The following is a 14348-nucleotide window of genomic DNA, read 5'->3' on the forward strand; positions in this document are numbered from 1 at the left end:
GCCCCGACTCATAGCGACCCCTCCTTGGGTTTCCGAGGCAGTATCACTACGGAAGTAGGATTGCCCAACCTTCTTCATTATTTTTAATGTCTACAAAGTATTCTCCTGTACAAGCTATTTAATGATTCCATAGTCTACAATTAAAGTGCTCAGGTGGTACAGTGGTTAAAGCATTCATCTACTAACCAAAAGGCTGGCAGTGGGAACCCATCAACTGTTTCAAGGGATGAAGATGAGGAAGTCTGCTTCCATAAAGACTTACAGCCTTGGAAATCCCATGGGGCAGTTCTACTCTGTCCTATAGGGTCGTATAAGTTGGAATCAATTTCATGGCAGTGACTTTTTTACAATTAAGTTACTTCTAATTTTGGGCAGAACAAAAGTACTACAAAAGACATCTAACTATACTTTTACATATTTGCATATTTGCTTAGAGTGATTTTCTGTAAAGTTGAATGGCCATATAAAAAGTTATATAGATATATGAATTGTTTAATACATTCTGCTAAGCCACTTCTGATTAAAGAAAAAAAAACTTTATTTTTACTAATTTTACACTGCCGCAAGTTGTGTACTTACCAGAAAAATAAAATGAAAAAGAAAATCTTTATTTTAATGTGCATTTCTTCACTAGCCAGGGAGAAACTTTAAAACTGCATATTTCTTGGCTATTTGGATTGTCTCTCTACGTATGCATATGTAAAATTCCCTGTTCAAACTCTTGCTCATTTTTCTATTTGAGTGTCTTTTCCTTAAATCTATATTTAGACTTATTTCAAAAATTTCAATGGCGAAACAAAATAACAAATTTATTTGCTTTTACTACTTTATCAAGTTTGATATGCTAAGACTTGGTTCTTGGTTATCAGTTATCCAGAAGCCACTGATTGACAGTTATTAATGACTAATTAATAAAGTCTATTACACAGGCATTTGTCACAGTAATTAAGATCATAAACATTAGATTCAGCAGATCTGGGTTCAGGTCCCTTTGGGCAGTTAGATACCTGACTTTTTAAACTTCACTTTCCTCCCCTACAAAATGATGTATCTACCAACTTTAAAATTGTCATACATGAATAAAATAATGCATGTTAAATCAATACACATAAAAATGCTCAGGAAATAATAGTTGCAGTGTGGATAACATTGTAAAATATTTCAAAACAAGTTGATAATTCAGATTAGCACCTGACTGTTGTTATTGTTAGCTGCCATCAAGTCAGCTCTGACTCACAATGACCCTATCTACAATGGAATGAAACACTGCCTGGTCCTGCATCATCCTCACAATCCTCACTATGCTTGAGCACATCTTTCCAGCCACTGTGTAAATCCATCTCCTTGAGGGTCACCCCCTTTTTCACTGTCCCTCTACTTTACCAAGCATGATATCCTTCTACAGGGAATGATCCCTTCTGACAAAATGACCAAAATTGGTGAGACCAAGTCTGGCCATTTTTGCTTCCAAGAAGCATTCTGGCTGCACATCTTTTAAGACAAATATGTTCACTGTTCTGGCAGTCCATGGTATTTTCTGTATTCATGGCCAACACAATTCAAAGGTATCAACTCTTCTTCATTCTTCCTTATTCACTGTCCAGCTTTCACATGCATACAAGGTGATTGAAAATACAACGGCTTGGATCAGGTGCACATTAGTCTTCAAAGTGAGATCTTTGCTTTATATTTTAAAGAGGTCTTTTGTAGCAGATTTGCCCAGTGCAATACAACATGTGATTTCCTGACTGCTGCTTCCATGGGTGTTGATTGTGGATCCAAGTAAAATGAAATCCCTGATTTTAATCTTTTCACCATTTATCATGATGTTGCTTATTGGTCTGATTGTGAGGATTTTTGTTTTCTTTATGTTGATGTATAATTCATACTGAAGACAACAGTCTGTGATCTTCATCAATAAGTGCTTCAAATTACCTTTACTTTCAGTGAGCAAGGTTGTGTAATCTGCATATCACAGGTTGTTATGTCACATTCTTCTTCATATAGTCCAGCTCCTCAGATTATTTGCTCGGAATACAGATTGAGGAAGTGTGGTGAAAGGCTACACCCCTGAGGTACACCCTTACTGATTTTAAAACATGCAGTATCCCCTTGGTCTGTTGAAACAAAAGCCTCTTGGGTCTATGTACAGGTTCTTCAAGAGCACAATTAAGTGTTCTGGAATTCCCATTTTTTGTAATGTTGTCCATAACTTGTTATGATACACACAGTTGAATGCCTTTGCACAGTCAATAAAACACAGGTAAGCATCTTTCTTGTACTCATTGCTTTCAGCTAGATCCTTAAGACATCAGCAATGATATCCCTCATTCCATATCCTCTTCTGAATCCAGCTTGAATTTTTGGAAGTTTCCTGTCCCTATACTGCTGCAACTGTTTCTGACATATCTTCCGTGAAATTTTACTTGTGTGTGACACTAACAATATTGTTCAATAATTTCTACATTCTGTTGCTTTCTTTGGAATGGGCATAAACAGGGATCGCTTCCAGTTGGTTGGCCAGGTAGCTGTCTTCCAAATTTCTTAACATAAACAAGTAAGACCTCCAGCATGGCATCAGTTTGTTGAAACATCTCAATGGGTATTCATTCCATCAAGTCCTGGAGCCTTGTTTTTGCCAATCCCTTCAGTGCAGCTTTAACTTCTTCCTTCAGTACCATTGGTTTTTGATCATATGCTATCTCCTGAAATATCTGAACACTGATCAATTTTTTTTTTTTTCATACAGTGACTCTGTGTATTACTTCCATCTTCTTTTGATGCTTCCTGAATTATTCAATATTTTGTCCATAACTCAAATCAAAAGCTAAACTCACTGTCATTGAGTCAATTCTGACCCACAGTGACCCCTTTTGGGTTTCTGAGGTGGTAAATCTTTACAGAAGTAAAGTCTTCCTTCCATGGAGTGGCTGCTGGGTTTGAACCTCCAAACTTCTGGTTAGCAGTCAAATGCCTTAGGCCCTACGCCACCAGAGCTCTTTATTTTGCCCATAAAATCCTTCAATATTGCAACTTGAGGTTTGAGTTTTTCCTTCAGTTCTTTCAGCTTGAGAAATGCTAAGCATGTTCTTCCCTTTTGGTTTTCTAACTCCAGGTCTTTGCACAGTTGATTATAATACTTTGCTTTCTTCTTGGGCCACTCTTTGAAATCTTCTGTTCAACTCTTTCATTCCAGCATTTCTTCCATTTGTTTTACCTACTCTCTCTTCAAGAGCAAGTTTCAGAGTCTCTTTTGATATCCATTTTGGTCTTTTCTTCCTTTATTTTCTTTTTAGTGACCTTTTGCTTTCTTCATGTATGATGCTTTTGATCTCATCCCACACTTGTCTGGTCTTCAGTCACTGGTGTTCAATGTGTCAAATCTGTTCTTCAGATGGTCTCTAAATTGTAGAGTTTGATTGTAGACTACAATCAAAGCCTTATTTTGGCTCTTGTGGACTTGTTTTAATTTTCCTCAGCTTTAACTTGAACTTGCATATGAGCAACTGTTGTTGCATATGATGGTCTGTTCTACAGTCAGCTCCTGGCCTTGTTTCAACAGATGATAGTGAACATCTCCATTGCCTCTTTCCACAAATGTATTTGATCTGATTCCTATGTATTCCATCTGGGGAGGTCCACATGTATAGTTGCTATTTATGTTGTTGGAAAAAGTTATTTGCATTGAATAAGTCGTTGGTTTTGCAAAATTCTATCATGCAATCTCCAGTGTCATTTCCATCACCAAGGCCATATTTTCCAACTACCAACACTTGGTCTTTGTTTCTAACTTTTTCATTCCAATCACCAAAAAAATCAATATATCTTGATTGCATGTTTGGTCAATTTTGGACTGCAAAAGTTGGTAAAAATCTTCAATTTCCTTGTTTCTGGCTTTAGTGGTTGATACGTAAATTTGAGTAATAGTAGTAGTAACTGGTCCTCCTTGTAGGTATATGGATATTATCCTATCACTGACAGCACTGTACTTTAAGACAGATTTTGAAACATTCTTCCTGTGACAAACTGACACCATTCCTCTTCAATTTGTCATTCCCAACATAGGAGACCACATGATTATCTGGTTCAAAATGGCCAATACCCATCCATTTCAGCTCACTAACACCTAGGATATCGATCTCTATGTGTTCCTTTTCATTTCTGACAACACATAACTTTCCAAGATTCATACTTCATACATTCCATGTTCCAATTATTAATGAATGAATACCACTTCCCATTTTGAGTCATGCCCCATCAGCAAATGAAGGTCCTGAAACCTTTACTTCATCCACATCATTAAGGTCATCTCTACTTTGAGGACGCAGCACTTTCCCAGTCGTATTTGGAGTATCTTCCAACCTGAGGGGCTCACCTTGTAGCACTCTATCAGACAATGTTTCAGGGCTATTCATGTTTTCCAGTAATGTATCAGACAGTGTTTCATTGCTATTCATAAGGCTTTTAGTCCCCAGCTTTATTAGAAGCGGAGGGTCCTTCTTCCAAGTCTATATTAGTTTGGAAGCTCTGCAGAAACCTGTCCACCATGGGTGACTCTGCTTATAATTGAAACTGGTGGCAACAGCCTCCAGCCTCCCAGTCACATGCAAGCCATCACAGAATGACAAACTGATAGACAAGTGGTGGAGCTATCAGAAGAGTATTCCCCACCTCTTCTTTTAACCAAATAAACCTTAGCTCAGATGGGAAACATCAACTTAATGGCCATTAACAACAATAGCACAAAGTTAGTAGGACAACAGTGGGTCAAGCAAGAAAAAGAAAATAAAAAAACATTACTCCTATCCTAACCAAACAACAAAAAATTTAGCAGATGCTTCTGCTTTGCATTTTAAAGTGTTCTTAAGCAAGGCACATTCTACAGTAAAACATAATTGATTCCAACTTCAAAAAATACCTTTGCAAGAAGAGAAAGGATACTATACAAATTTATTTAAAATGTTACTTATATATTCCATTAAAAAGTAATACTCCACTGAATAGAAAAGAGACTCTGTATAAACAGGAGATTAATATACAAATAATTAGAAATCTCAGAAAACTGAGTTTTAGTAAATTTTGTAATATTTAAGAAATAACACATTAAAAAATGTGGAAATTGTTTAAATTTAATTTAAAATTATTTAAATTTCAAAAAACTGGGTATTTAATTATTAGTCATTTAAGTTGTACTGTATGTTAGACTGGGTTCTCTAGAGAAACAAAACCAGTAAAGCTTATAGAGAGAAAGAGAAAAGAGAAATTTTCTTAGGAAAATGTCTCACACATTTATAGAAGCTGGCAAGTTCCAAGTTCTTGGATCAAACGTCAAGCTGGAGGTTTTTCCCAACTCACACAGCAGCAAGGGCTGATGAGCTCAAGGTTGGTAGGCAGTATACTGGCTGTTGATTTCAATGAATGACGAATCCAAGATCTCTAGGCCAAATGGCGGCCTGTTCGCCCACGGACAGTTGTAGGAAGCACAACAGAATCCCGATCCATAGAAGAATGTCTTTTTTCCCAGGATGTCCATAAATATACTGGAAGCAGGCCCCATCCCTAGGGAAACTCCCTTTCAACGTACTGGCTGCTCAAAACATACACATCTGATTCCATCATGGGAATAACCCACATCACAATTGCTTAAACCACACAGAACTGTGGTCCATCCAAGTTGACACACAGCTCCAACTATCACATACAGTATAAGATCAATGTACAAAAATCAACTGGATTCAATTACACTAATGAAGAGGACCCTGAAAAGGAAATCAGGAAAATAATACCAGTTATAATAACCAATCAAAAGATGAAGTACTTAAGAAATAAATCTAACCAGAGAAGACCTATACAAAGGAAGCTACAAAACACTACTGTTGTTGTCATGTGCTATAGAGTCCGACCCGACTCATAGCGACCCCTCGTTATTAGCAGATACCAAAACAGACCTACATAAATGGAAGACTATACCATGTTCGTGCATAGGAAAATGTAACACTGTGAAAATGTCAATATTACCCAGAGTGATCTATAGATATAATGCAATCCTGTTCCAGATTCCATCATCTTCCTTTAAAGAGATGGGAAAACTTTAGTCACCAATTTTATATGGAGGGAAAAGGGACCCTGGATAAGTATAGCACTACTAAAGAAGAAGAACAGAGTAGGAGGCCTCACATTCCCCCATCTTAAAACCTACTATACAGCCAGAGCAGTTAAAACAGCTTGGTACTGACGTAATGACAGACAAACAGATGAGCGGAACAGAACTGAGAACCCAGAAGTATATTCATCTGCCTATGTAGAGATGACCTTTGACAAAGGGCCAGAACTCATTAAATGAGGAAGAGATAGTCTCTTTAATAAATGGTGCTGGTAAAACTGGATATTCATTTGCAGAAAAATGAAACTGGACTCATATCTCACACCATATACAAAAAAGAATTCAAGGTAGATCAAAGACCTGGATGTAAAACTTAAAACCATAAAGACCATCAAAGAAAAAATAGGGACAAACTTAGAAGCCCTTATTCAGGGCAAAAATATACTATCAAATATAACTAAAAATATACAAACACCACAAAACAAAATAGATGACTGGGACCTCCTAAAAATTAGACACTTATGCGCACTAAAAAATTTACCAAAAAAGTAAAAAAAAACCTAGACTGGGAAAAAAGTTTTACCAACAACATAAAGGACAAGGGATTGTCTCCAAAATTTGTAGAAAACTTTAACAACAACAACAACAAGAACAATAATCCAAATAAAGAATGGGCATAGGATATTAACAGATACTTTATCAAAGACATTCAGGCAGCTTACAAATGCATGAGGAAATGCTTGGGATCATTAGCCACTAGAGAAAAGCTAATCAAAACAATGAGATATCATTTCATCCCAACGCTAAACAGCAAAGTTAAAAAAAGAAAACAAATGCTGATGAGAGTGTGGAGAGAATGGAATTCTCTGTTGGTATCAACACTGTTGATAGGGCTGTAAAATAGTGCAACAACTGTGGAAAACAGAATGGAGCTTCCTTAAAAAGCTGGAAAAAGAAATACCATACAATCCAGCAATCTCACTACTAGACATATATCATAGAGAAATAAGACATGTGCCATGAACAGATACATGCACAGCCATGTTCACTGCAGCACTATTGAATGATAACAAAAAGATAGTAACCACCTAAGCCCATCAATGGAAGAATGGAACAAACTATGGTATATACACAAAGTGGACTACTACACCATTAAAGAACAACAATGAATTTGTGAAACATCTCCTAGATGAACTTAGAGCCTACAGTTGTTAAGGTTATGTGTCAACTTGGCTGGGCCTGGTTTTGAGTCGCTAGGCAGCTGATTATAGCTGTTCCCCATGATGAGATCAGTAATCAACTCAATGGCAGCTCAGTAGCTGCCTTAGGGATGTGGTGTGCTTCCAGTATGTAAGGAGAAGTTTTGAGAATGGTTTGCAGCTTTATGGCACTCTTGTACCTGGCATGTAGCCCAGTCTTCATTTAGCAGCCTGCCATGTTTCCTGCCAATCTGGGACTGTCTCTGGACTTGAATTAGTGGCCTGCCATGTTGCTTGGTAATAATGAGACTACCTTTTTATTTGTCAATCTTGGGTTTGTCGGCCTCAGCAGCCAGCAGCTGTCTGAGTGAAGAGACACTTCTAGCTCCAGTGAGCAGGATTAAGAGGCAGAGCTGAAGCCCAAGGTCAAGGGGCTTTCACCCAGCCCCTAGAGCCTGACACTTCGAACTGGACTTCTGCCTCCAAAACTGAAAGAGAATAAACCCGTTTGTTAAAGCCATCCCATTTGTGGTATTTTCTGTTAGAACAGCATTAGACGTAACCAAAGCAGAGCCTATTATGCTGAGTGAAGTTACTCAATCAAAAAAGGGCAAATATTGTATGAAACCACTATTGTAAAAAGTCAAGAAAAATGTTTCACAAAAAAGGAATATTCTTTTGCCCCTAGTCACTCTTCAGGCCTGGAACTGAACTCACTACTGTGGCTCCCACCCAAACTATAGGCAGGCATGTAAAGTGAACAATTATACCAGGTAGGTGCACTCCTTAGAATGATAAAGAAAAATGGCAGATCAGAAGGGCAGTATTTACACAGTGAGATAGCTTAGAGGGCAGGAATGCATAGGAAAGAAGGACACAGTGAAAAGGTAATTCCAGGGAGGAAGTGGGAAGAAAGTGGTTACATTATGGGGATTGTAATCAATGTCTTGAAACGTGTATGAAGTGTTGTATGGAAAATGCATTTGCTCAGTACACTTCCACACAAATTTCAATTTGAAAAAAAAAAAGGAATATTCTTTGATGGTTACTGGGGTGGATGAGGAAGGGATGGTAAAGCACTAATAAAGGGTAAACACTTATTAACTTGTTGTTGTTATGCCCCATCGAGTCGGATCCGACTCATAGCAATCCCTCCTTGGGTTTCTGAGCCAGCATCCTGACTGGTAGGTTTGAACTGCCAGCCTTTTGGTTAGCAGTCAAGTGCCTTAGGCACTACGCTACCAGAGCTCCTATATTAACTTGAGTGTAGGAAAAATAAATAAACAAAACACCCTGTCACCCTAGGAGGCTATGCACATGTCCAAGATGGTGCCCTCTGAGGAGCAACATCTGGGGCTTCACACACTACAGGGGTGAAAGGCTTCACTAAAATAGTCCAGCCAGTCAGTAAAGAAATAAGCAAGCAAACAAGAAGAAGAAGACCTGGAAAAAATAAAATAATACTAATAATTAGCCATTTATATACCTTATTTTTTCATTTCCTACATCAGTAAGAATGCACTATTATAGTGACTATGAGTCACTGCAAAACTCCTTCTGAATTAAGTAAAAGATGAATCTGAGATATAACACATGTAGCCTCAATTAACTAGAAGTCAGTTAAATACTAAGTTCCATTTTCTAGTGATTTCCAATAAATACTAATTTGTTGAAATTATAAACATAAAAATATAAATGAGGTAAGGACAGGGATTTAATTTTGTTCACTTCTGTATTTCTAACACCTAAAAATATATATCTGGCTATAGGAAGTACTCAATACTTATTGAATAGATGGTAAAAATATCTAAGATTTATGCCTTATATGTAAATTTTAAAAAATCAATTTTACATTTAGAAACACTAGTTGGTTCAGAAGTTAAGTCAGATAGCTCTTTTCCTCCCCCCTCCCCCAAGTTTTTACTATTACTGCAAAATAAATTTTACCATAAAAACCCAATCTTTGTCTTTGGACATTGGAAATATTACATACAAACATCTGTGAGTGAAAATCTGAGAATAGTTACAATAACAAATTAAGGATTGCAATATTTTCTGTAGTACATATTACTAATGATAAAAACCCATTGCCATGGAGTTGATCCTGACTCAGAGCAACCCTATAGGATAGGGTAGAACTGTCCCATAGCCTTTCCAAGGCTGTAAGTTTTTACAGAAACAGACTGCCTCATGTTTCTTCCCCTAAGCAGCTAGTGGGTTCCAACCACTGACCTTTTGGCTAGCAGCTGAATGCTTTATCCACTATGCCACCAGAGGTCCTTACAACTTCAGCTAAGTCATCTTCTATCTACAGCACAACTTTTAACATTTTTAAAATAATTTCATTAATATTTACTGGATACTTACTGTGTTAGGCACCATTCAAAACACTTTACATGCTTTGACTCAATTCTGACAACAATCCCATGAGATAGATGAAATTATTATTCTCGCTTTTGAGATAAGGAAACCAAAAAACAGAGAGGTCAGACATTTCTGCCCAACATCAGACAGTAAGTAGAAGGCTGCACTATGACTCCAAATCAAGAAGTGGGCTTCCAGCACCCACAGCTTTCATCACAAGCTGTACTGCGTGCCAATTTCTCGGTGCCTCAATTTACTTGTGAGGATAACAGTATCCACAGGATTCTTTGTGAAGACTAAATGATATAAGCAATGTAAAAATACTTTGTAAGAATCAAGGACTATATAATTAATTTAAAAAAATAAATTTCCTTCCCTAAGAATTTTACATAAACCATTCTCCCTTATGAACTTTGTTTTTTAAAAACCAGCTCAAACTGTAAACTACACTGTACTGTAGCCTTTTTTGAGCAGGACAGGAAGGTAGCAAAACCAAAACCAAACTCGCTGCTATAAAGTCTATTCCAACTCATAGTAACTCCTCTTTGGGTACGGAAGTAGATTGTCCAGTCTTCCTTCCCGGAGGTAGCAAGTCAGTGTAAAAATTCATTCAAAATAAATGGAAACCAATGTAGTATTATGGAATCATTTACTTACTGCTGTGGAGTCAATTTCGACTCACAGCGAACCCTCCTTGGGTTGCCGAGGCAGTATCACTACGGGAGTAGATTGCCCCATCTTCCTTCCAAAATGGGATCATTTAGACTCTTACTAAATATAAAAAATCAATGCAGAATAGACTTACATAATATCCATGAATACTAAAACAAAGTTATGAAACATTTGAGAGTTAATACCAAAAGATCAATGGATTATATGTTTTCTAAATATACCTCAAAGCAACAGAAATTTATATAATCTTAATGGGAAACTTCTGTTTTGGCCAAAGTTTTCAAACTTTCTGGTTTACAGGATAAATCATATGTGGGCTAACTGTAGATTAGATTATTATTTTTTTCTAGTTATTATTTACTTGTTACAAGAATTACATGAATAAGGTATAGTGAAACTCTCCTTCATTAACAATCAAAGTATCATTAAAAAGCCACAATAGTACAGTAAATAAATTTCAAATGTCTAGCTATCTCACCAACTGTCAAGTCAAACAACTGTACAAATATACTTATGACTGTAATAGTTAACACTTTATTTATGCCCATAAACTGTGAAACACTTATTAATGCCTGTACTTTATCAACTATAATTTGTTGGCTCTATTTTTTCCTATTCACACTAAGAATTCAAAGGATGGAAAAATATCTTTATTAGTGCTATTCTGATATATTTTCAAGAATGGACTTAATGAATTTTGGGAAAAAAAAAAAATAGCCTAATGAGGTAAAAGTCAGTAGACATGGGTTCTACTCCTGTAAAAGTAGGATTAAGTAGCTGACTAGGCAAAATTCCCATTAGTCTGTGCAAATCAAAAAGAGTAGATCTCTTTGCTCTTTTGTTTAAAATAATAACCTCAATCCAAGGTCCAGGATCTTATTAGAGAGAGGGAGAGATGTTTATAACTCAATCAGTAAATGTGCTCACTGATCTTCCATGGACTAGGACTTGAGTACATAAGAAGCATCAAACTTAAGCGAAGGCTATAATCAGTAGTAGTAGTGATAGCAGTAGTTCAGTAGTAGTAAATACTAAATAATGTTGTTGATAAGTTTCATCCTCTATTTTATACTGGTGACAAAAAAACTTTCTTAGTAAACATTTTTATTGGATGAGCTATGAAGGCAGCTATGAGTCCTAGATCAAGATTTAGGAGAAGAGGACCATTTAGAACTGCTAGCTGTGTGGATGTGGACAAGTCATTTCACTGCCTTCACTTCTGCTTCTTCCTTTTTAAAATGAGTACCATGGCCAGTTACTAGATGGTCTGTACAGCCAAAACCAGCTTCCCCATTCCTATTCTAATTACATTGAGAGGCAGAGCCCTCTGTACCAGAATTCTGTATTCCAAATAGCTTATCATTTGTTCTGAGTCTACATTCTGCTGCATTCTATTTGATAACTATCTATTCCTCATAAAGATACTGAAAGAAAAGGAAAAATGCTGACTTTGTGGTTTGAACTCTAAAAGTGTTAAATAATTCAAGTTATTATCACTAGTTTAAAATGACTAAGCAATCAGGGAAAGACTCAAAAGTATATACTTTCAGGTACATGGCTCATAAATTCATCTAATTCCTAACATCTATGTATTTTATTAGGAATATTCATCTAAGTATTATTCTATTCCAATATGTAAACCAAAACCTAGCCAAACCCACTCGGTAGTGAGGATCCATCTCATAGCGACCCTATGAGGCAGAGCAGAACTGTCTTTTCCCACCCCCGCAAGAGAGTTTCCAAGGCTGTAAATCTATAAGGAAGCAGACTGCCACATCTTTCTCCTGCGGAACTACTGATAGATCCCAACCACTTACCTTTAGCTTAGAGGTTGAAAACTTAACCACCAGGGTTTATTATTCCAATATACCATATCAAAATCAAACCCACTGCCATGGAGTCCGATCTGACTCATAGCAACCCCTCCTTGGGTTTCCGAAGTGGCATCAATACGGAAGTAGATTGCCCAACCTTCCTTCTGAGAAGTGTCTGGTGGGTTTGAACTGTCAGTCTTCTGGTTAGCAGTCAAATGCCTTAGGCACTACGCCACCAGAGCTCCCTATTCCAATATACGGACACTAAAATCTTGAAATATGCTTATTTAACACAAAGCTTATCAGCAGCGACACTATTGACATTTTGGGCCTGATAACTCCTTGTGGTGGATGGGACCTCCATTCACTAAAAGTATCACAAGCACCACGCCAAGTTAAGGAAATCAAAACTGTCTCTTTCTAGCCAAATGTCCCCTAGAAGCCACCCCCTACCCCCACCCCCACCCCCGCACACCTTGGGCATAATCGTCCCCCATAGAGAACCATCAACTTAAAGGAGTAGCTCATTTTTCATAGGGGCATTTGACATTGCTTCCTTCCAGACTAAAAATATCTTAATAAAAATGTTAATCTAGGTTAGAAGACAGAAGCTGCTTCCTGGAGATGAAGAAATATACAAAAGATTTGCAAAGCCTCTGCCCAGTTTGATCAATAGTGGAAAGGCAAGCAAATAGAAGGCAAAGCACTCCTTGATCAGACTACTTCTCTACCTTTACAATGAACTAGGTATATTAGAAAAAAAAATTCATATATAAATGATTTGAAAGAGGAAGGTTGAAACTTTGAAGAGGAGTAATCAGTTCTGAAGGCATTTTCAGCCAAGAGGTGGACGCCTCTGAACAGCCCTTAAACCCGCCCGTAGCCGGCTGGCAACAGGGGGGCCTCCCGGTGCTGGGAGCCGGAGGAGCTCCCGCCACGCCCACCGGACGTCACCCGTTACACAACGCCCCCCCCCCGCAAGCTTATGCAATCCTGCCCTCCCGCGGCTCCAATTGCCCTGGTGACTTTTGTGGGAGAAGGTAAACGTTTCACGCCTAGCCTCGGCTGGGGGCCTCTCCCGCCCCGGCTGTTGTTCCGAGGTGGACTCAACATCGCCCAAGCGGCGGTGGCCAATTACCGGAAAGAGCGCGGCAGGAAGCAAGCAGCCACTCTAGTTCGCCCAACTCGCGTCCCATCGCGCGTTCGGGCGGTCTCTGGCCCCGGTCACCCGTTCAACTCCGGAGGTGCCTGCCCAACCGCAAAGCGGTGGTGGCCAAACGCCCCAAAGGCGAGGGAACTCCATAACCGTGTGCCCCTCCCTGCGCCGCGTCACAGTCGGCTTCGAGGGCGATCCCCATTGTGACCGAAGCACTCCAGGGCACCGCCCCTCCCACCCCAGTCAGGACCCCGAGACCCGAGGGGCCAGAAAGCCGCCTCGAAGCCTCAAGGGTATAGAGACGAGCTCTGGGTATCCGGGCTGAAGGGGAAAGGAGGGTGGGGTCGTCAGGGCCCGCGCCGCATCCCCACGCGGTCACCTGCTCGCAGCGCCTCGCAAGCGGCAGCCAGGGCCTCCCGGTAGCGTCCCTGGTGCAGCAGCTCCCCGAGCCGGCCGGCAGCCCGGGCCCTCTCCCGCAGGCCCGGGAACCACTTCTCAGCCAGGTGATTAAGAACGACACTGGTCCTGAAGCCTGAGGCGGTGATGGCGGCGGCCAGGGGCGGTGGCCGCGACGTGGTCCCCTCAGCATCAGTGGTGGCAGCGGCGGACGGCAGGCGGTCCCGGCAGAGGCGGCAGTGAGCGCGGAGCTCTCCCCGCAGGCAGCGGCGGCAGTAGCTGTGGCCACAGGGCACGGTCACCGGCTCGCTCAGAAAGCCCTGGCAGCCCAGGCAGCTCAGGAGCCCACCGGTGCCGGCGTCCGTGCCCGCAGCTGGGGCCGCGCTCCAGCCCAGCCCGTGGCGAAGCCGGTAGTTGAGCACCAGGCAGTCGACCAAGGTGCCGAGCCGCTCGGGCCTCACCGGGGCCCCACGGCGCAGCGCCGCCGAATACGCCTCCAGCGCTCCCTTCAAGTGGCCGCCCAGCGCCAGCAGCTCGCCGCGGCGGAGCAGCAGCTCCCAGCGCTCCGACTCCGCGGCCGCGCGCTCCAGCCGGTCGCCGCTGCCACCGCCCACTTCCCAGAACTGGCCGCGATTCCGCGGCCT

The 14348-nt window shown here is 40.3% G+C and overlaps 1 protein-coding gene across 1 annotated transcript in view; it reads right to left on the reverse strand.

Moving 5' to 3' along the window:
• The window catches only part of LONRF1 (LON peptidase N-terminal domain and ring finger 1), a 67345-nt gene that overhangs the window by 46596 nt on the left and 6401 nt on the right, over window positions 1-14348 (reverse strand). Inside the window, exon 2 of the mRNA XM_042782055.1 lies at window positions 13680-14346. Coding sequence (XP_042637989.1) covers window positions 13680-14346 — 667 coding nt within the window. The remainder of the gene's footprint in view (window positions 1-13679; window positions 14347-14348) is intronic.

The sequence above is a fragment of the Orycteropus afer genome, unplaced genomic scaffold, assembly GCF_000298275.1.
Source record: "Orycteropus afer afer isolate SDZICR_OR568_19922 unplaced genomic scaffold, OryAfe1.0 scaffold00230, whole genome shotgun sequence".
In the NCBI taxonomy this organism is placed as follows: Eukaryota; Metazoa; Chordata; class Mammalia; order Tubulidentata; family Orycteropodidae; genus Orycteropus; species Orycteropus afer.